The sequence below is a fragment of the Gorilla gorilla genome, chromosome 7, assembly GCF_029281585.2.
Source record: "Gorilla gorilla gorilla isolate KB3781 chromosome 7, NHGRI_mGorGor1-v2.1_pri, whole genome shotgun sequence".
Taxonomy (NCBI): Eukaryota; Metazoa; Chordata; class Mammalia; order Primates; family Hominidae; genus Gorilla; species Gorilla gorilla.
In genome coordinates, this window is record NC_073231.2 from 150,992,948 (window position 1) to 151,011,780 (window position 18,833).

The 18,833-nt window shown below is 54.3% G+C and overlaps 1 protein-coding gene across 1 annotated transcript; it reads left to right on the plus strand.

Annotated features, from left to right (window-relative positions):
* The first annotated feature begins 224 nt into the window (after positions 1–224).
* LOC134759136 (decreased expression in renal and prostate cancer protein-like) lies at positions 225–4,222 on the plus strand. The gene is made up of 2 exons (XM_063709658.1): positions 225–948; positions 1,042–4,222. Exon 2 carries the CDS (start codon positions 1,970–1,972, stop codon positions 2,990–2,992), a length of 1,023 nt encoding a protein of 340 aa, XP_063565728.1. The 5' UTR covers positions 225–948; positions 1,042–1,969; the 3' UTR covers positions 2,993–4,222.
* The last annotated feature ends 14,611 nt before the right edge of the window (positions 4,223–18,833 follow it).

The following is an 18,833-nucleotide window of genomic DNA, read 5'->3' on the forward strand; positions in this document are numbered from 1 at the left end:
CAGGGCCAGGGCCCAGGGTTAGGGTTTTAGGCTCAGGGCCAGGGCCCAGGGTTAGGGTTTTAGGATCAGTGCCAGGGCCCAGGGTTAGGGTTTTAGGGTCAGGTCCAGGGCCCAGGGTTAGGGTTTTAGGGTCAGGGCCAGGGCCCAGGGTTAGGGTTTTAGGGTCAGGGCCAGGGCCCAGGGTTAGGGTTTTAGGCTTAGGGCCAGGGCCCACGGTTAGGGTTTTAGGCTCGGTGCCAGGGCCAAGGGTTAGGGTTTTAGGGTCAGAGCCACGGCCCAGGGTTAGGGTTTTAGGGTCAGGGCCTGGGCCCAGGGTTAGGTTTTTAGGGTCAGGGCCCAGGGTTAGGGTTTTAGGGTCAGAGCCCAGGGTTAGGGTTTTAGGGTCAGGACCCAGGGTTAGGGTTTTAGGGTCATGGCCCAGGGTTAGGGTTTTAGGGTCAGGGCCCTGGGTTAGGGTGATTTCCAGGAAGTGACCTCACAGTGACTCAAGCTACCACTTACTGTTGATTGTGATGAAATGCCAGCTGAGGCACATGCCTTGGGGGCTAAGTGGTTGCTGCCCTTGACTACTATGAAGACTGGTGTGGGAAGGGTCGCTTTGGATGCACTTGAGCGGGGGTCCCCAACCCCTGAGCCATGGAGCCGTAAGGAGCCACACAGCAGGTGAGTGGTGTCGAGTGAGGGAGTGAGGGAAGCTTCGTCTGTATTTACAGCCACTCCCCTTTGCTCACATTCCCGCCTGAGCTCCACCTTCTCAGATGAGCAGCAGCATTAGATTCTCATAGGAGAACGCACCCTGTTGTGAACCGTGCATGTGAGGGATCTAGGTTGCGCTGTTCTTATGAGAATCTAATACCTATTGATCTGTCACTTTCTCCCATCACGCTCAGGTGGGACCATCCAGTTTCAGGAAAACAAGCTTAACACGCCCACTGATTCTACATTATGGTGAGTTCTATAATTATTTTATTATATATTCCAGTGTAATAATGGAAATGAAGTGCCTAATAAACGTAAATGTGTTTAAATCTTCTGGCCCAGCTCCTACCTCCCGGCAGCCTCGCCAGGCCCAGAACTCTCTCCAGTCAGCCTCTACAGACCAAGCTCATGACTCACAATGGCCTATTTAGGCCCATACCCTACCTCACGGCAGTCTCCACAGATGAGCCTACTGCCTCACAACAGCCTCCACAGGCACAGCTCCATCGTTACAATGGCCTCTTTAGACCCAGCTCCTGCCTCCCAGCCTTCTCTCCAGGCCCTGAACTTTCTCCGTAAGTTGAGGTAGCTGGGACTGTAGGTATACATGACGATACTTGGCTAATCTTTAAATTGTTTTGCAGACATGGGGTCTCACTTTGTTGGCCAGGCTGGTGTCAAACTAATGGCCTCAAGTGACCCTTCCACCCCTGCCTCCCATCCTCGAGGTATGTGCCACCACAAGGGGCACTTGTTCAATTTTCTAAAGAAAAAATTTCTAAAGTAAGGCTGTGGGATGATGGCAGGAAGATAAAAGAAAAACAGAAGAATAAGTTAAAATGACTTATTCACACATATTCTTTTGACAGCAAGAAGAACTTTTAGTATATACATTCCTTACAAACAAACAAACGGCAGATAAACAATGTTGTATAGGAACTTCAACACACACTGTACAATATTCCCACTTTGCTGACATAAGTTATGGAAATTTCGTGGTTTCCTTGAGTGTCGCTAGCAGTATTTTGCTTCTCTGATGATTTTTATCAACTTCCTCATCTGTTAACTTCTCTCCAAAGTATGTCATGTCACGACATACTGCCGCTGCACGAACACGGGCAGTGTCTTCCTATTAAACATGTAGAATGCTTTCCTAACTTCTCTTTTTACTCTCTGTCTTTGTGTTCTGCATTTTCCTTACTTTTATTGTCAGAAACTCCAGAAAGTCAATCGTACTAATTTATCACGATTTGCTTTATTAATTTATACTATGCTTATATGGAATTTTGCCCAACAGACCTCATTACAATTTGGGCCAGGGCCCAGGGTTAGGGTTGTTTCAGGGTCAGGGCCAGGGCCCAGTGTTAGGGTTGTTTTAGGGTCAGGGCCAGGGCCCAGGGCTAGGGGTGTTTTAGGGTCAGGGCCAGGGCCCAAAGTTAGGGTTGTTTTAGGGTCAGGGCCCAGGGTTAGGGTTTTAGGCTCAGGGCCATGGCCCAGGGTTAGGGTTTTAGGCTCAGGGCCAGGGCCCAGGGTTAGGGTTTTAGGCTCAGGGCCAGGGCCCAGGGTTAGGGTTTTAGGGTCAGGGCCAGGGCCCAGGGTTAGGGTTTTAGGCTCAGGGCTAGGGCCCAGGTTTAGGGTTTTAGGTTCGGGGCCAGGGCCCAGGGTTCGGGTTTTAGAGTCAGGGCCAGGGCCCAGGGTTAGGGTTTTAGGCTCAGGGCCAGGGCCCAGGGATAGGGTTTTAGGATCAGTGCCAGGGCCCAGGGTTAGGGTTTTAGGGTCAGGTCCAGGGCCCAGGGTTAGGGTTTTAGGGTCAGGGCCAGGGCCCAGGGTTAGGGTTTTAGGCTCAGGGCCAGGGCCCAGGGTTAGGGTTTTAGGCTCAGGGCCAGGGCCCACGGTTAGGGTTTTAGGCTCGGTGCCAGGGCCAAGGGTTAGGGTTTTAGGGTCAGAGACAGGGCCCAGGGTTAGGGTTTTAGGGTCAGGGCCTGGGCCCAGGGTTAGGTTTTTAGGGTCAGGGCCCAGGGTTAGGGTTTTAGGGTCAGAGCCCAGGGTTAGGGTTTTAGGGTCAGGACCCAGGGTTAGGGTTTTAGGGTCATGGCCCAGGGTTAGGGTTTTAGGGTCAGGGCCTGGGCCCAGGGTTAGGGTTTTAGGGTCAGGGCCCAGGGTTAGGGTTTTAGGGTCAGGGCCCAGGGTTAGGGTTTTAGGGTCAGGACCCAGTGTTAGGGTTTTAGGGTCATGGCCCAGGGTTAGGGTTTTAGGGTCAGGGCCCAGGGTTAGGGTGATTTCCAGGAAGTGACCTCACAGTGACTCAAGCTACCACTTACTGTTGATTGTGATGAAATGCCAGCTGAGGCACATGCCTTGGGGGCTAAGTGGTTGCTGCCCTTGACTACTATGAAGACTGGTGTGGGAAGGGTCGCTTTGGATGCACTTGAGCAGGGGTCCCCAACCCCTGAGCCATGGAGCCGTAAGGAGCCACACAGCAGGTGAGTGGTGTCGAGTGAGGGAGTGAGGGAAGCTTCGTCTGTATTTACAGCCACTCCCCTTTGCTCACATTCCCGCCTGAGCTCCACCTTCTCAGATGAGCAGCAGCATTAGATTCTCATAGGAGAACGCACCCTGTTGTGAACCGTGCATGTGAGGGATCTAGGTTGCGCTGTTCTTATGAGAATCTAATACCTATTGATCTGTCACTTTCTCCCATCACGCTCAGGTGGGACCATCCAGTTTCAGGAAAACAAGCTTAACACGCCCACTGATTCTACATTATGGTGAGTTCTATAATTATTTTATTATATATTCCAGTGTAATAATGGAAATGAAGTGCCTAATAAACGTAAATGTGCTTAAATCTTCTGGCCCAGCTCCTACCTCCCGGCAGCCTCGCCAGGCCCAGAACTCTCTCCAGTCAGCCTCTACAGACCAAGCTCATGACTCACAATGGCCTATTTAGGCCCATACCCTACCTCACGGCAGTCTCCGCAGATGAGCCTACTGCCTCACAACAGCCTCCACAGGCACAGCTCCATCGTTACAATGGCCTCTTTAGACCCAGCTCCTGCCTCCCAGCCTTCTCTCCAGGCCCTGAACTTTCTCCGTAAGTTGAGGTAGCTGGGACTGTAGGTATCCATGACGATACTTGGCTAATCTTTAAATGTTTTGCAGACATGGGGTCTCACTTTGTTGGCCAGGCTGGTGTCAAACTAATGGCCTCAAGTGACCCTTCCACCCCTGCCTCCCATCCTTGAGGTATGTGCCACCACAAGGGGCACTTGTTCAATTTTCTAAAGAAAAAATTTCCAAAGTAAGGCTGTGGGATGATGGCAGGAAGATAAAAGAAAAACAGAAGAATAAGTTAATATGACTTATTCACACATATTCTTTTGACAGCAAGAAGAATTTTTAGTATATACATTCCTTACAAACAAACAAACGGCAGATAAACAATGTTGTATAGGAACTTCAACACACACTGTACAATATTCCCACTTTGCTGACATAAGTTATGGAAATTTTGTGGTTTCCTTGAGTGTCACTACCAGTATTTTGCTTCTCTGATGATTTTTATCAACTTCCTCATCTGTTAACTTCTCTCCAAAGTATGTCATGTCACGACATACTGCCGCTGCACGAACACGGGCAGTGTCTTCCTATTAAACATGTAGAATGCTTTCCTAATTTCTCTTTTTACTCTCTGTCTTTGTGTTCTGCATTTTCCTTACTTTTATTGTCAGAAACTCCAGAAAGTCAATCGTACTAATTTATCACGATTTGCTTTATTAATTTATACTATGCTTATATGGAATTTTGCCCAACAGACCTCATTACAATTTGGGCCAGGGCCCAGGGTTAGGGTTGTTTCAGGGTCAGGGCCAGGGCCCAGTGTTAGGGTTGTTTTAGGGTCAGGGCCAGGGCCCAGGGCTAGGGGTGTTTTAGGGTCAGGGCCAGGGCCCAAAGTTAGGGTTGTTTTAGGGTCAGGGCCCAGGGTTAGGGTTTTAGGCTCAGGGCCAGGGCCCAGGGTTAGGGTTTTAGGCTCAGGGCCAGGGCCCAGGGTTAGGGTTTTAGGGTCAGGGCCAGGGCCCAGGGTTAGGGTTTTAGGGTCAGGGCCAGGGCCCAGGGTTAGGGTTTTAGGCTCAGGGCCAGGGCCCAGGGTTAGGGTTTTAGGTTCGGGGCCAGGGCCCAGGGTTAGGGTTTTAGGGTTAGGGCCAGGGCCCAGGGTTAGGGTTTTAGGATCAGTGCCAGGGCCCAGGGTTAGGGTTTTAGGGTCAGGTCCAGGGCCCAGGGTTAGGGTTTTAGGGTTAGGGCCACTGCCCACGGTTAGGGTTGTAGCGTCAGGGCCTGGGCCCAGGGTTAGGGTTTTAGGGTCAGGGCCAGGGCCCAGGGTTAGGGTTTTAGGTTCAGGGCCAGGGCCCAGGGTTAGGGTTTTAGGGTCAGGGCCTGGGCCCAGGGTTAGGTTTTTAAGGTCAGGGCCCAGGGTTAGGTTTTTAGGGTCAGGGCCCAGGGTTAGGGTTTTAGGGTCAGGACCCAGGGTTAGGGTTTTAGGGTCATGGCCCAGGGTTAGGGTTTTAGGGTCAGGGCCCAGGGTTAGGGTGATTTCCAGAAAGTGACCTCACAGTGACTCAAGCTACCACTTACTGTTGATTGTGATGAAATGCCAGCTGAGGTATATGCCTTGGGGGCTAAGTGGTTGCTGCCCTTGACTACTATGAAGACTGGTGTGGGAAGGGTCGCTTTGGATGCACTTGAGCAGGGGTCCCCAACCCCTGAGCCATGGAGCCGTAAGGAGCCACACAGCAGGTGAGTGGTGTCGAGTGAGGGAGTGAGGGAAGCTTCGTCTGTATTTACAGCCACTCCCCTTTGCTCACATTCCCGCCTGAGCTCCACCTTCTCAGATGAGCAGCAGCATTAGATTCTCATAGGAGAACGCACCCTGTTGTGAACCGTGCATGTGAGGGATCTAGGTTGCGCTGTTCTTATGAGAATCTAATACCTATTGATCTGTCACTTTCTCCCATCACGCTCAGGTGGGACCATCCAGTTTCAGGAAAACAAGCTTAACACGCCCACTGATTCTACATTATGGTGAGTTCTATAATTATTTTATTATATATTCCAGTGTAATAATGGAAATGAAGTGCCTAATAAACGTAAATGTGCTTAAATCTTTTGGCCCAGCTCCTACCTCCCGGCAGCCTCGCCAGGCCCAGAACTCTCTCCAGTCAGCCTCTACAGACCAAGCTCATGACTCACAATGGCCTATTTAGGCCCATACCCTACCTCACGGCAGTCTCCGCAGATGAGCCTACTGCCTCACAACAGCCTCCACAGGCACAGCTCCATCGTTCCAATGGCCTCTTTAGACCCAGCTCCTGCCTCCCAGCCTTCTCTCCAGGCCCTGAACTTTCTCCGTAAGTTGAGGTAGCTGGGACTGTAGGTATCCATGACGATACTTGGCTAATCTTTAAATTGTTTTGCAGACATGGGGTCTCACTTTGTTGGCCAGGCTGGTGTCAAACTAATGGCCTCAAGTGACCGTTCCACCCCTGCCTCCCATCCTCGAGGTATGTGCCACCACAAGGGGCACTTGTTCAATTTTCTAAAGAAAAAATTTCTAAAGTAAGGCTGTGGGATGATGGCAGGAAGATAAAAGAAAAACAGAAGAATAAGTTAAAATGACTTATTCACACATATTCTTTTGACAGCAAGAAGAACTTTTAGTATATACATTCCTTACAAACAAACAAACGGCCGATAAACAATGTTGTATAGGAACTTCAACACACACTGTACAATATTCCCACTTTGCTGACATAAGTTATGGAAATTTCGTGGTTTCCTTGAGTGTCGCTAGCAGTATTTTGCTTCTCTGATGATTTTTATCAACTTCCTCATCTGTTAACTTCTCTCCAAAGTATGTCATGTCACGACATACTGCCGCTGCACGAACACGGCCAGTGTCTTCCTATTAAACATGTAGAATGCTTTCCTAATTTCTCTTTTTACTCTCTGTCTTTGTGTTCTGCATTTTCCTTACTTTTATTGTCAGAAACTCCAGAAAGTCAATCGTACTAATTTATCACGATTTGCTTTATTAATTTATACTATGCTTATATGGAATTTTGCCCAACAGACCTCATTACAATTTGGGCCAGGGCCCAGGGTTAGGGTTGTTTCAGGGTCAGGGCCAGGGCCCAGTGTTAGGGTTGTTTTAGGGTCAGGGCCAGGGCCCAGGGCTAGGGGTGTTTTAGGGTCAGGGCCAGGGCCCAAAGTTAGGGTTGTTTTAGGGTCAGGGCCCAGGGTTAGGGTTTTAGGCTCAGGGCCATGGCCCAGGGTTAGGGTTTTAGGCTCAGGGCCAGGGCCCAGGGTTAGGGTTTTAGGGTCAGGGCCAGGGCCCAGGGTTAGGGTTTTAGGGTCAGGGCCAGGGGCCAGGGTTAGGGTTTTAGGGTCAGGGCCAGGACCCAGGGTTAGGGTTTTAGGTTCGGGGCCAGGGCCCAGGGTTCGGGTTTTAGAGTCAGGGCCAGGGCCCAGGGTTAGGGTTTTAGGCTCAGGGCCAGGGCCCAGGGTTAGGGTTTTAGGATCAGTGCCAGGGCCCAGGGTTAGGGTTTTAGGGTCAGGTCCAGGGCCCAGGGTTAGGGTTTTAGGGTTAGGGCCACTGCCCACGGTTAGGGTTTTAGGGTCAGGGCCTGGGCCCAGGGTTAGGGTTTTAGGGTCAGGGCCAGGGCCCAGGGTTAGGGTTTTAGGTTCAGGGCCAGGGCCCAGGGTTAGGGTTTTAGGGTCAGGGCCTGGGCCCAGGGTTAGGTTTTTAGGGTCAGGGCCCAGGGTTAGAGTTTCAGGGTCAGGACCCAGGGTTAGGGTTTTAGGGTCATGGCCCAGGGTTAGGGTTTTAGGGTCAGGGCCCAGGGTTAGGGTGATTTCCAGGAAGTGACCTCACAGTGAGTCAAGCTACCACTTACTGTTGATTGTGATGAAATGCCAGCTGAGGCACATGCCTTGGGGGCTAAGTGGTTGCTGCCCTTGACTACTATGAGGACTGGTGTGGGAAGGGTCGCTTTGGATGCACTTGAGCAGGGGTCCCCAACCCCTGAGCCATGGAGCCGTAAGGAGCCACACAGCAGGTGAGTGGTGTCGAGTGAGGGAGTGAGGGAAGCTTCGTCTGTATTTACAGCCACTCCCCTTTGCTCACATTCCCGCCTGAGCTCCACCTTCTCAGATGAGCAGCAGCATTAGATTCTCATAGGAGAACGCACCCTGTTGTGAACCGTGCATGTGAGGGATCTAGGTTGCGCTGTTCTTATGAGAATCTAATACCTATTGATCTGTCACTTTCTCCCATCACGCTCAGGTGGGACCATCCAGTTTCAGGAAAACAAGCTTAACACGCCCACTGATTCTACATTATGGTGAGTTCTATAATTATTTTATTATATATTCCAGTGTAATAATGGAAATGAAGTGCCTAATAAACGTAAATGTGCTTAAATCTTCTGGCCCAGCTCCTACCTCCCGGCAGCCTCGCCAGGCCCAGAACTCTCTCCAGTCAGCCTCTACAGGTGAAGCTCATGACTCACAATGGCCTATTGAGGCCCATACCCTACCTCACGGCAGTCTCCGCAGATGAGCCTACTGCCTCACAACAGCCTCCACAGGCACAGCTCCATCGTTCCAATGGCCTCTTTAGACCCAGCTCCTGCCTCCCAGCCTTCTCTCCAGGCCCTGAACTTTCTCCGTAAGTTGAGGTAGCTGGGACTGTAGGTATCCATGACGATACTTGGCTAATCTTTAAATTGTTTTGCAGACATGGGGTCTCACTTTGTTGGCCAGGCTGGTGTCAAACTAATGGCCTCAAGTGACCGTTCCACCCCTGCCTCCCATCCTCGAGGTATGTGCCACCACAAGGGGCACTTGTTCAATTTTCTAAAGAAAAAATTTCTAAAGTAAGGCTGTGGGATGATGGCAGGAAGATAAAAGAAAAACAGAAGAATAAGTTAAAATGACTTATTCACACATATTCTTTTGACAGCAAGAAGAACTTTTAGTATATACATTCCTTACAAACAAACAAACGGCAGATAAACAATGTTGTATAGGAACTTCAACACACACTGTACAATATTCCCACTTTGCTGACATAAGTTATGGAAATTTCGTGGTTTCCTTGAGTGCCGCTAGCAGTATTTTGCTTCTCTGATGATTTTTATCAACTTCCTCATCTGTTAACTTCTCTCCAAAGTATGTCATGTCACGACATACTGCCGCTGCACGAACACGGCCAGTGTCTTCCTATTAAACATGTAGAATGCTTTCCTAATTTCTCTTTTTACTCTCTGTCTTTGTGTTCTGCATTTTCCTTACTTTTATTGTCAGAAACTCCAGAAAGTCAATCGTACTAATTTATCACGATTTGCTTTATTAATTTATACTATGCTTATATGGAATTTTGCCCAACAGACCTCATTACAATTTGGGCCAGGGCCCAGGGTTAGGGTTGTTTCAGGGTCAGGGCCAGGGCCCAGTGTTAGGGTTGTTTTAGGGTCAGGGCCAGGGCCCAGGGCTAGGGGTGTTTTAGGGTCAGGGCCAGGGCCCAAAGTTAGGGTTGTTTTAGGGCCAGGGCCCAGGGTTAGGGTTTTAGGGTCAGGGCCAGGGCCCAGGGTTAGGGTTTTAGGGTCAGGGCCAGGGCCCAGGGTTAGGGTTTAGGCTCAGGTCCAGGGCCCAGGGTTAGGGTTTTAGGCTCAGGGCCAGGGCCCAGGTTTAGGGTTGTTTTAGGGTCAGGGCGAGGGCCCAGGGTTAGGGTTTTAGGCTCAGGGCCAGGGCCCAGGGTTAGGGTTTTAGGCTCAGTGCCAGGGCCCAGGGTTGGTGTTTCAGGCTCAGGGCCAGAGCCCAAGGTTAGGGTTTTCTGCTCAGGTCCAGGGCCCAGGGTTAGGGTTTTAGGCTCAGCCCTAGGGCCCAGGGTTAGGGTTTTAGGCTCAGGGCCAGAGCCCAGGGTTAGGGTTTTAGGCTCAGGGCCAGGGCCTAGGATTGGGGTTTCAGGCTCAGGGCCAGAGCCCAAGGTTAGGGTTTTAGGCTCAGTGTCAGGGCCCAGGGTTAGGGTTGTTTTAGGGTCTGGGCCCAGGTTTAGGGTTGTTTTAGGGTTAGGGCCCAGGGTTAGGCTTGTTTTAGGGTCAGGGACAGGGCCCAGGGTTATCGTTGTTTTAAGGTCAGGGCCAGGGCCCAGGGTTAGGGTTGTTTTAGGGTCAGGGCTAGGGCCCAAAGTTAGGGTTGTTTTAGGGTCAGGGCCCAGGGTTAGGGTTGTTTTAGGGTCAGGGCCCTGGGTTAGGGTTGTTTTAGGGTCAGGGCCCAGGGTTAGGGTTGTTTTAGGGTCAGGGCCCAGGGTTAGGGTTGTTTTAGGGTCAGGGCCAGGGCCCAGGTTTAGCGTTGTTTCAGTGTCAGGGCACAGGATTAGGGTTGTTTTAGTGTCAGGGCCCAGGGTTAGGGTTGTTTCAGGGTCAGGGCCCTGGGTTAGGGTTGTTTCAGGGTCAGGGCCCAGGGTTAGGGTTGTTTCAGTGTCAGGGCCCAGGGTTAGGGTTGTTTCAGGGTCAGGGCCCTGGGTTAGGGTTGTTTTAGGGTAAGGGCAGGGCCCAGGCTTAGGGTTGTTTTTGGGTCAGGGCCAGGGCCCAGGGTTAGGGTTGTTTTAGGGTCAGGGCCAGGGCCCAGGATTATGGTTGTTTTAGGTTCAGGGCCCAGGGATAGGGTTGTTTTAGGGTCAGGGCCCAGGGTTAGGGTTTTTTTAGAGTCAGGGCCCAGGGATAGGGTTGTTTCAGGGTCAGGGCGCAGGGTTCGGGTTTTTTCAGTGTCTGGGCCCAGGGTTCGGGTTGTTTCAGGGCCAGGGCCAGGACTCAGGGTTAGGGTTGTTTCAAGGCCAGGGCTCAGAGTTAGGGTTGTTTCAGGGTCAAGGCGCAGGGTTAGGGTTGTTTCAGGGTCAGGGCCCAGAGTTAGGGTCGTTTCAGGGTCAGGGCCCAGGGTTAGGGTCGTTTCAGGGTCAGGGCCCAGGGTTAGGGTCGTTTCAGGGTCAGGGCCCAGTGTTAGGGTTGTTTCAGGGTCAGGGCCCAGGGTTAGGGTTGTTTCAGGGTCAGGGCCCAGGGTTAGGGTTGTTTCAGGGTCAGGGCCCAGCGTTAGGGTTGTTTCAGGGTCAGGGCCTAGAGTTAGGGTTGATTCACGGTCAGTGCCCAGGGTTAGGGTTGTTTCAGGGTCAGGGCCCAGGGTTAGGGTTGTTTCAGGGTCAGGGCCCAGGGTTAGGGTTGTTTCAGCGTCAGGGCCTAGGGTTTGGGTTGTTTCAGGGTCAGGGCCCAGGTTGAGGGTTGTTTCAGGGTCAGGGCTTAGGGTTAGGGTTGATTCAGGGTCAGTGCCCAGGGTTAGGGTTGTTTTAGGGTCCGGGCCCAGGGTTAGGGTTGTTTTAGGGTCAGGGCCCAGGGTTAGGGTTGTTTTAGGGTCATGGCCCTGGGTTATGGTTGTTTTAGGGTTAGGGCCCAGGGTTAGGGTTTTAGGCTCAGGGCCAGGGCCCATGGTTAGGGTTTAGGCTCAGGGCCAGGGCCCAGGGTTGGGGTTTCAGGCTCAGGGCCAGAGCCCAAGGTTAGGGTTTTAGGCTCAGGGCCAGGGCCCAGGGTTAGGGTTTTAGGCTCAGGGCCAGGGCCCAGGGTTAGGGTTTTAGGCTCAGGGCCAGGGCCCAGGGATAGGGTTTTAGGCTCAGGGCCAGGGCCCAGGGTTAGGGTTTTAGGCTCAGGGCCCAGGGTTAGGGTTGTTTTAGGGTAAGGGCCCAGGGTTAGGGTTGTTTTAGGGTCAGGGCCCAGGGTAAGGGTTGTTTCAGGATCAGGGCCCAGGGTTAGGGTTGTTTTTGGGTCAGAGCACAGGGTTAGGCTTGTTTTAAGGTCAGGGCCCAGAGTTAGGGTTGTTTTAGGGTCAGGGCTCAGGGTTAGGGTTGTTTTATGGTCAGGGCCCCGGGTTAGGGTTGTTTAAGGGTCAGGGCCCAGGGTTAGGTTTGTTTTAGGGTCAGGGCCCAGGGTTAGTGTTGTTTTAGTGTCAGGGCCCAGGGTTAGGGTTGTTTTAGGGTCAGGGCCAAGGGTTGGGGTTGTTTTAGGGTCAGGGCCCAGGGTAGGGTTGTTTTAGGGTCAGGGACCACGGTTAGGGTTTTAGGGTAAGGGCCAGGTCCCAGAGTTAGGGTTTTAGGGTAAGGGCCAGGGCCCAGGGTTAGGGTTTTAGGCTCAGGGCCAGGGCCCAGGGTTTGGGTTTTAGGCTCAGGGCCAGGGACCAGGGTTAGGGTTTTAGGCTCAGGGCCGGGGCCCAGGGTTAGGGTTTTAGGCTCAGGGCCAGGTACTAGGGTTAGTGTTTTAGAGTCAGGGTCAGGGCCCAGGATTACGGTTGTTTTAGGGTCAGGGCCAGGGCCCAGGGTTAGGGTTTTAGGCTCAGGGCCAGGGCCCAGGGTTTGGGTTTTAGGCTCAGGGCCAGGGCCCAGGGTTAGGGCTTTAGGGCCAGGGCCCAGGGTTAGGGTTGTTTTAGGGTCATGGCCCAGGGTTAGGGTTGTTTTAGTGTCAGGGCCCAGGGTTAGGGTTGTTTTAGGGTCCGGGCCCAGGGTTAGGGTTGTTTTAGGGTCAGGGCCCAGGGTTAGGGTTGTTTTAGGGTCAGGTCCCAGGGTTAGGGTTGTTTTAGGGTCAGGGCCCAGGGTTAGGGTTGTTTTAGGGTCAGGGTCCAGGGTTAGGGTTGTTTTAGGGTTAGGGCCCAGGGTTAGGGTTTAGGGTTAGGGCCCAGGGTTAAGGTTTTAGGCTCAGGGCCAGGGCCCAGGGTTAGGGTTTTAGGCTCAGGGCCAGGGCCCAGTGTTGGGGTTTCAGGCTCAGGGCCAGGGCCCAGGGTTAGGGTTTTAGGCTCAGGGCCAGGGCCCAGGTTTAAGGTTTTAGGCTCAGGACCAGGGCCAAGGGTTAGGATTTTAGGCTCAGGGCCATTGGCCCAAGGTTAGGGTTGTAGTCTCAGGGCCAGGGCCCAGGGTTAGGGTTTTAGGCTCAGGGGCAGTGCCTAGGGATATTGTTTTAGGTTCAGGGGCAGGGCCTAGGGATATTTTTTTAGGCTCAGGGCCAGGGCCCAGGGTTCGGGTTTTAGGCTCAGGGCCAGGGCCTAGGGTTAGGGTTTTAGGCTTAGGGCCCAGAGTTAGGGTTGTTTTAGAGTCAGGGCCCAGGGTTAGGGTTGTTTTAGGGTCAGAGCCCAGGGTTAAGGTTGTTTCAGGGTCAGGGCCCAGGGTTAGGGTTGTTTCAGGGTCAGGGCCCAGGGTTAGGTTTGTTTTAAAGTCAGGGTCCAGGGTTAGGGTTGTTTTAGGGTTAGGGCCCAGGGTTAGGGTTGTTTTAGGGTCAGGGCCAGGGCCCAGGGTTAGCGTTGTTTTAGGGTCAGTGCCAGGGCCCAGGGTTAGGGTTGTTTTAGGGTCAGGGCCAGGGCCCAAAGTTAGGGTTGTTTTAGGGTCAGGGCCCAGGGCTATGGTTGTTTTACTGTCAGGGCCCAGGATTAGGGTTCTTTTAGGGTCAGGGCCCAGGGTTAGGGTTGTTTTAAAGTCAGGGTCCAGGGTTAGGGTTGTTTTAGGGTTAGGGCCCAGGGTTAGGGTTTTAGGCTCAGGGTCAGGGCCCTGGGTTAGGGTTTTAGGCTCAGGGCCAGGTCCCAGGGTTAGGGTTTTAGGCTCAGGGCCAGGGCCCAGGGTTAGGGTTTTAGGCTCAGGGGTAGGGCCCCGGGATAGGGTTTTAGGCTCAGGGCCAAGGCCCAGAGTTAGGGCTTTAGGCTCAGGGCCAGGGCCCAGGGTTAGGGTTTTAGGCTCAGGGCGCAGGGTTAGGGCTGTTTTAGGGTCAGGGCCCAGGGTTAGGGTTGTTTCAGGGTCAGGGCCCAGGGTTAGGGTTGTTTCAGGGTCAGGGCCCAGGGTTAGGGTTGTTTCAGGGTCAGGGCCCAGGGTTAGGGTTGTTTCAGGGTCAGGGCCCAGGGTTAGGGTTGTTTCAGTGTCAGGGCCCAGGGGTAGGGTTGTTTAAGGGTCAGGGCCCAGGGGTAGGGTTGTTTCAGGGTCAGGGCCCAGGGTTAGGTTTGTTTTAGGGTCAGGGCAGGGCCCAGGGTTAGGGTTGTTTTAGGGTCAGGGCCAGGGCCCAGGGGTAGGGTTGTTTTAGGGTCAGGGCCAGGGCCCAGCGTTAGGGTTGTTTTAGGCTCAGTGCCAGGGCCCAGGGTTCGGGTTTTAGGGTCGGGGCCAGGGACCAGGGTTCGGGTTTTTGGGGTCAGGGCCAGGGCCCAGGGTTCGGGTTTTAGCCTCAGGGCCAGGGCCCAGGGTTAGGGTTTTGGGGTCAGGGCCAGGGCCCAGGGTTAGGGTTTTGGGGTCAGGGCCAGGGCCCAGGGTTAGGGTTTTAGGGTCAGGGCCCAGGGTTAGGGTTTTAGGGTCAGGGCCCAGGGTTAGGGTTTTAGGGTCAGGGCCAGGGCCCAGGATTACGGTTGTTTTAGGGTCAGGGCCAGGGCCCATGGTTAGGGTTTTAGGCTCAGGGCCAGGGCCCAGGGTTAGGGTTTTAGGCTCAGGGCGCAGGGTTAGGGTTGTTTTAGGGTCATGGCCAGGGCCCAGGGTTAGGGTTGTTTTATGGTCAGGGTCCAGGGTTAGTGTTGTTTCAGGGTCAGGGCCCAGAGTTAGCGTTGTTTTAGGGTCAGGGCCCAGGGTTAGGTTTGCTTTAGGGTTAGGGCCCAGGGTTAGGGTTGTTTTAGGGTCAGGGTCTAGGGTTAGGGTTGTTTTAGGGTCAGGGCCCAGGGTTAGGGTTGTTTTAGGGTCCGGGCCCAGGGTTAGGGTTGTTTTAGGGTCAGGGCCCAGGGTTAGGGTTGTTTTAGGGTCAGGGCCTCGGGTTATGGTCCTCTTAGGTTTAGGGCCCAGGGTTAGGGTTTTCGTCTCAGGTCCAGGGCCCAAGGTTAGGGTTTTAGGCTCAGGGCCAGGGCCCAGGGTTGGGGTTTCAGGCTCAGGGCCCGAGCCCAAGGTTAGGGTTTTTGGCTCAGGGCCAGGGCCCAGGGTTTGGGTTTTAGGCTCAGGGCCAGGGCCCAGGGTTAAGGTTTTAGGCTCACGGCCAGGGTCCATTGTTAGGGTTTTAGTCTCAGGGCCAGGGACCAGAGATAGGGTTTTAGGCTCAGGGCCAGGGCCCAGGTTTAGGGTTTTAGGGTCAGGGCCCAGGGTTAGGGTTGTTTTAGGGTCAGGGCCCAGGGTTAGGGTTGTTTTAGCGTCAGGGCCGTGGGTTAGGGTGGTTTTAGGGTCAGGGCCCAGGGTTAGGGTTGTTTGAGGGTCAGGGCCCAGGGTTAGGGTTGTTTTAGTGTCAGGGCCGAGGGTTAGGGTTGTTTCAGGGTCAGGGCCCAGGGTTAGGGTGGTTTCAGGGTCAGGGCCCAGGGTTAGTGTTGTTTCAGGGTCAGGGCCCAGGGGTAGGGTTATTTTAGGGTCAGGGCCCAGGGTTAGGGTTGTTTTAGGGTTAGGGCCCAGGGTTAGGGTTTTAGGCTCAGGGCCAGGGCCCAGGGTTAGGGTTTTAGGCTCAGGGCCAGGGCCCAGGTTTGGGGTTTCAGGCTCAGGGCCAGGGCCCAGGGTTAGGGTTTTAGGCTCAGGGCCAGGGCCCAGGTTTAAGGTTTTAGGCTCAGGACCAGGGCCCAGGGTTAGGATTTTAGGCTCAGGTCCAGGGCCCAGGGTTAGGGTTGTAGGCTCAGGGCCAGGACCCAGGGTTAGGGTTTTAGGCTCAGGGGCAGGGCCTAGGGATATTTTTTTAGGCTCAGGGCCAGGGCCCAGGGTTCAGGTTTTAGGCTCAGGGCCAGGGCCTATGGTTAGGGTTTTAGGCTCCGGGCCCAGGGTTAGGGTTGTTTTAGAGTCAGGGCCCAGGGTTAGGGTTGTTTTAGGGTCAGAGCCCAGGGTTAAGGTTGTTTCAGGGTCAGGGCCCAGGGTTAGGGTTGTTTCAGGGTCAGGGCCCAGGGTTAGGGTTGTTTTAAAGTCAGGGTCCAGGGTTAGGGTTGTTTTAGGGTTAGGTCCCAGGGTTAGGGGTGTTTTAGGGTCAGGGCCAGGGCCCAAGGTTAGCGTTGTTTTAGGGTCAGTGCCAGGGCCCAGGGTTAGGGTTGTTTTAGGGGCAGGGCCAGGGCCCAAAGTTAGGGTTGTTTTAGGGTCAGGGCCCAGGGCTATGGTTGTTTTACTGTCAGGGCCCAGGATTAGGGTTGTTTTAGGGTCAGGGCCCAGGGTTAGGGTTGTTTTAAAGTCAGGGTCCAGGGTTAGGGTTGTTTTAGGGTTAGGGCCCAGGGTTAGGGTTGTTTTAGGGTCATGGCCCAGGGTTAGGGTTGTTTTAGGGTCCGGGCCCAGAGTTAGGGTGGTTTTAGGGTCAGGGCCCAGGGTTAGGGTTGTTTTAGGGTCAGGTCCCAGGGTTAGGGTTGTTTTAAGGTCAGGGCCCAGGGTTAGGGTTGTTTTAGGGTCAGGGCCCAGGGTTAGGGTTGTTTTAGGGTCAGGGCCCAGGGTTAGGGTTGTTTTAAGGTCAGGGTCTAGGGTTAGGGTTGTTTTAGGGTTAGGGCCCAGGGTTAGGGTTTCAGGCTCAGGGCCTGGGCCCAGGGTTAGGGTTTCAGGATCAGGGCCTGGGCCAAGTTTAGGGTTTTAGGCTCAGGGTCAGGGCCCAGGGTTAGGGTTTAAGCTCAGGGCCAGGGCCCAGGGTTAGGGTTTTAGGCTCAGGGCCAGGGCCCAGGGTTAGGGTTTTAGGCTCAGTGCCAGGGTCCAGGGTTTGGGTTGGTTTAGGGTCAGGGCCAGGGCCCAGGGTTAGTGTTGTTTTTGGTTCAGGGCCAGGGCCCAGGGTTAGGGTTGTTTTAGGTTCAGGGCCAGGGCCCAGGCTTAGGGTTGTTTTAGGGTTAGGGCTAGGGCCCAGGGTTAGGGTTTTAGTCTCAGGGCCAGGGCCCAGGGTTAGGGTTGTTTCAGGGTCAGGGCCCAGGGTTAGGGTTGTTTCAGGGTCAGGGCCCAGGGTTAGGGTTGTTTCAGGGTCAGGGCCCAGGGATAGGTTTGTTTCAGGGTCAGGGCCCAGGGTTAGGTTTGTTTCAGGGTCAGGGCCCAGGGTTAGGGTTGTTTCAGGGTCAGGGCCCAGGGTTAGGGTTGTTTCAGGGTCAGGGCCCAGGGTTAGGGTTGTTTTAGGGTTAGGGCCCAGGTTTAGGGTTGTTTTAGGGTCAGGGCCCAGGTTTAGGGTTGTTTTAGGGTCAGGGCCCAGGGTTAGGGTTGTTTTAGGGTCAGGGCCAGGGCCCAGGTTTAGGGTTATTTTAGGGTCAGGGCCAGGGCTCAGGGGTAGGATTGTTTTAGGCTCAGTGCCAGGGCCCAGGGTTTGGGTTTTAGGGTCAGGGCCAGGGACCAGGGTTCGGGTTTTTGGGGTCAGGGCCAGGGACCAGGGTTCGGGTTTTTGGGGTCAGGGCCAGGGCCCAGGGTTCGGGTTTTAGCCTCAGGGCCAGGGCCCAGGGTTAGGGTTTAACCTCAGGGCCAGGGCCCAGGGTTAGGGTTTTGGGGTCAGGGCCAGGGCCCAGGGTTAGGGTTTTAGGGTCAGGGCCCAGGGTTAGGGTTTTAGGGTCAGGGCCCAGGGTTAGGGTTTTAGGGTCAGGGCCAGGGCCCAGGATTACGGTTGTTTTAGGGTCAGGGCCAGGGCCCATGGTTAGGGTTTTAGGCTCAGGGCCAGGGCCCAGGGTTAGGGTTTTAGGCTCAGGGCGCAGGGTTAGGGTTGTTTTAGGGTCATGGCCAGGGCCCAGGGTTAGGGTTGTTTTATGGTCAGGGTCCAGGGTTAGTGTTGTTTCAGGGTCAGGGCCCAGAGTTAGCGTTGTTTTAGGGTCAGGGCCCAGGGTTAGGTTTGCTTTAGGGTTAGGGCCCAGGGTTAGGGTTGTTTTAGGGTCAGGGTCTAGGGTTAGGGTTGTTTTAGGGTCAGGGCCCAGGGTTAGGGTTGTTTTAGGGTCCGGGCCCAGGGTTAGGGTTGTTTTAGGGTCAGGGCCCAGGGTTAGGGTTGTTTTAGGGTCAGGGCCTCGGGTTATGGTTCTCTTAGGTTTAGGGCCCAGGGTTAGGGTTTTCGGCTCAGGTCCAGGGCCCAAGGTTAGGGTTTTAGGCTCAGGGCCAGGGCCCAGGGTTGGGGTTTCAGGCTCAGGGCCCGAGCCCAAGGTTAGGGTTTTTGGCTCAGGGCCAGGGCCCAGGGTTTGGGTTTTAGGCTCAGGGCCAGGGCCCAGGGTTAAGGTTTTAGGCTCACGGCCAGGGTCCATTGTTAGGGTTTTAGTCTCAGGGCCAGGGACCAGAGATAGGGTTTTAGGCTCAGGGCCAGGGCCCAGGTTTAGGGTTTTAGGGTCAGGGCCCAGGGTTAGGGTTGTTTTAGGGTCAGGGCCCAGGGTTAGGGTTGTTTTAGCGTCAGGGCCGTGGGTTAGGGTGGTTTTAGGGTCAGGGCCCAGGGTTAGGGTTGTTTGAGGGTCAGGGCCCAGGGTTAGGGTTGTTTTAGTGTCAGGGCCGAGGGTTAGGGTTGTTTCAGGGTCAGGGCCCAGGGTTAGGGTGGTTTCAGGGTCAGGGCCCAGGGTTAGTGTTGTTTCAGGGTCAGGGCCCAGGGGTAGGGTTATTTTAGGGTCAGGGCCCAGGGTTAGGGTTGTTTTAGGGTTAGGGCCCAGGGTTAGGGTTTTAGGCTCAGGGCCAGGGCCCAGGGTTAGGGTTTTAGGCTCAGGGCCAGGGCCCAGGTTTGGGGTTTCAGGCTCAGGGCCAGGGCCCAGGGTTAGGGTTTTAGGCTCAGGGCCAGGGCCCAGGTTTAAGGTTTTAGGCTCAGGACCAGGGCCCAGGGTTAGGATTTTAGGCTCAGGTCCAGGGCCCAGGGTTAGGGTTGTAGGCTCAGGGCCAGGACCCAGGGTTAGGGTTTTAGGCTCAGGGGCAGGGCCTAGGGATATTGTTTTAGGCTCAGGGGCAGGGCCTAGGGATATTTTTTTAGGCTCAGGGCCAGGGCCCAGGGTTCGGGTTTTAGGCTCAGGGCCAGGGCCTATGGTTAGGGTTTTAGGCTCAGGGCCCAGGGTTAGGGTTGTTTTAGAGTCAGGGCCCAGGGTTAGGGTTGTTTTAGGGTCAGAGCCCAGGGTTAAGGTTGTTTCAGGGTCAGGGCCCAGGGTTAGGGTTG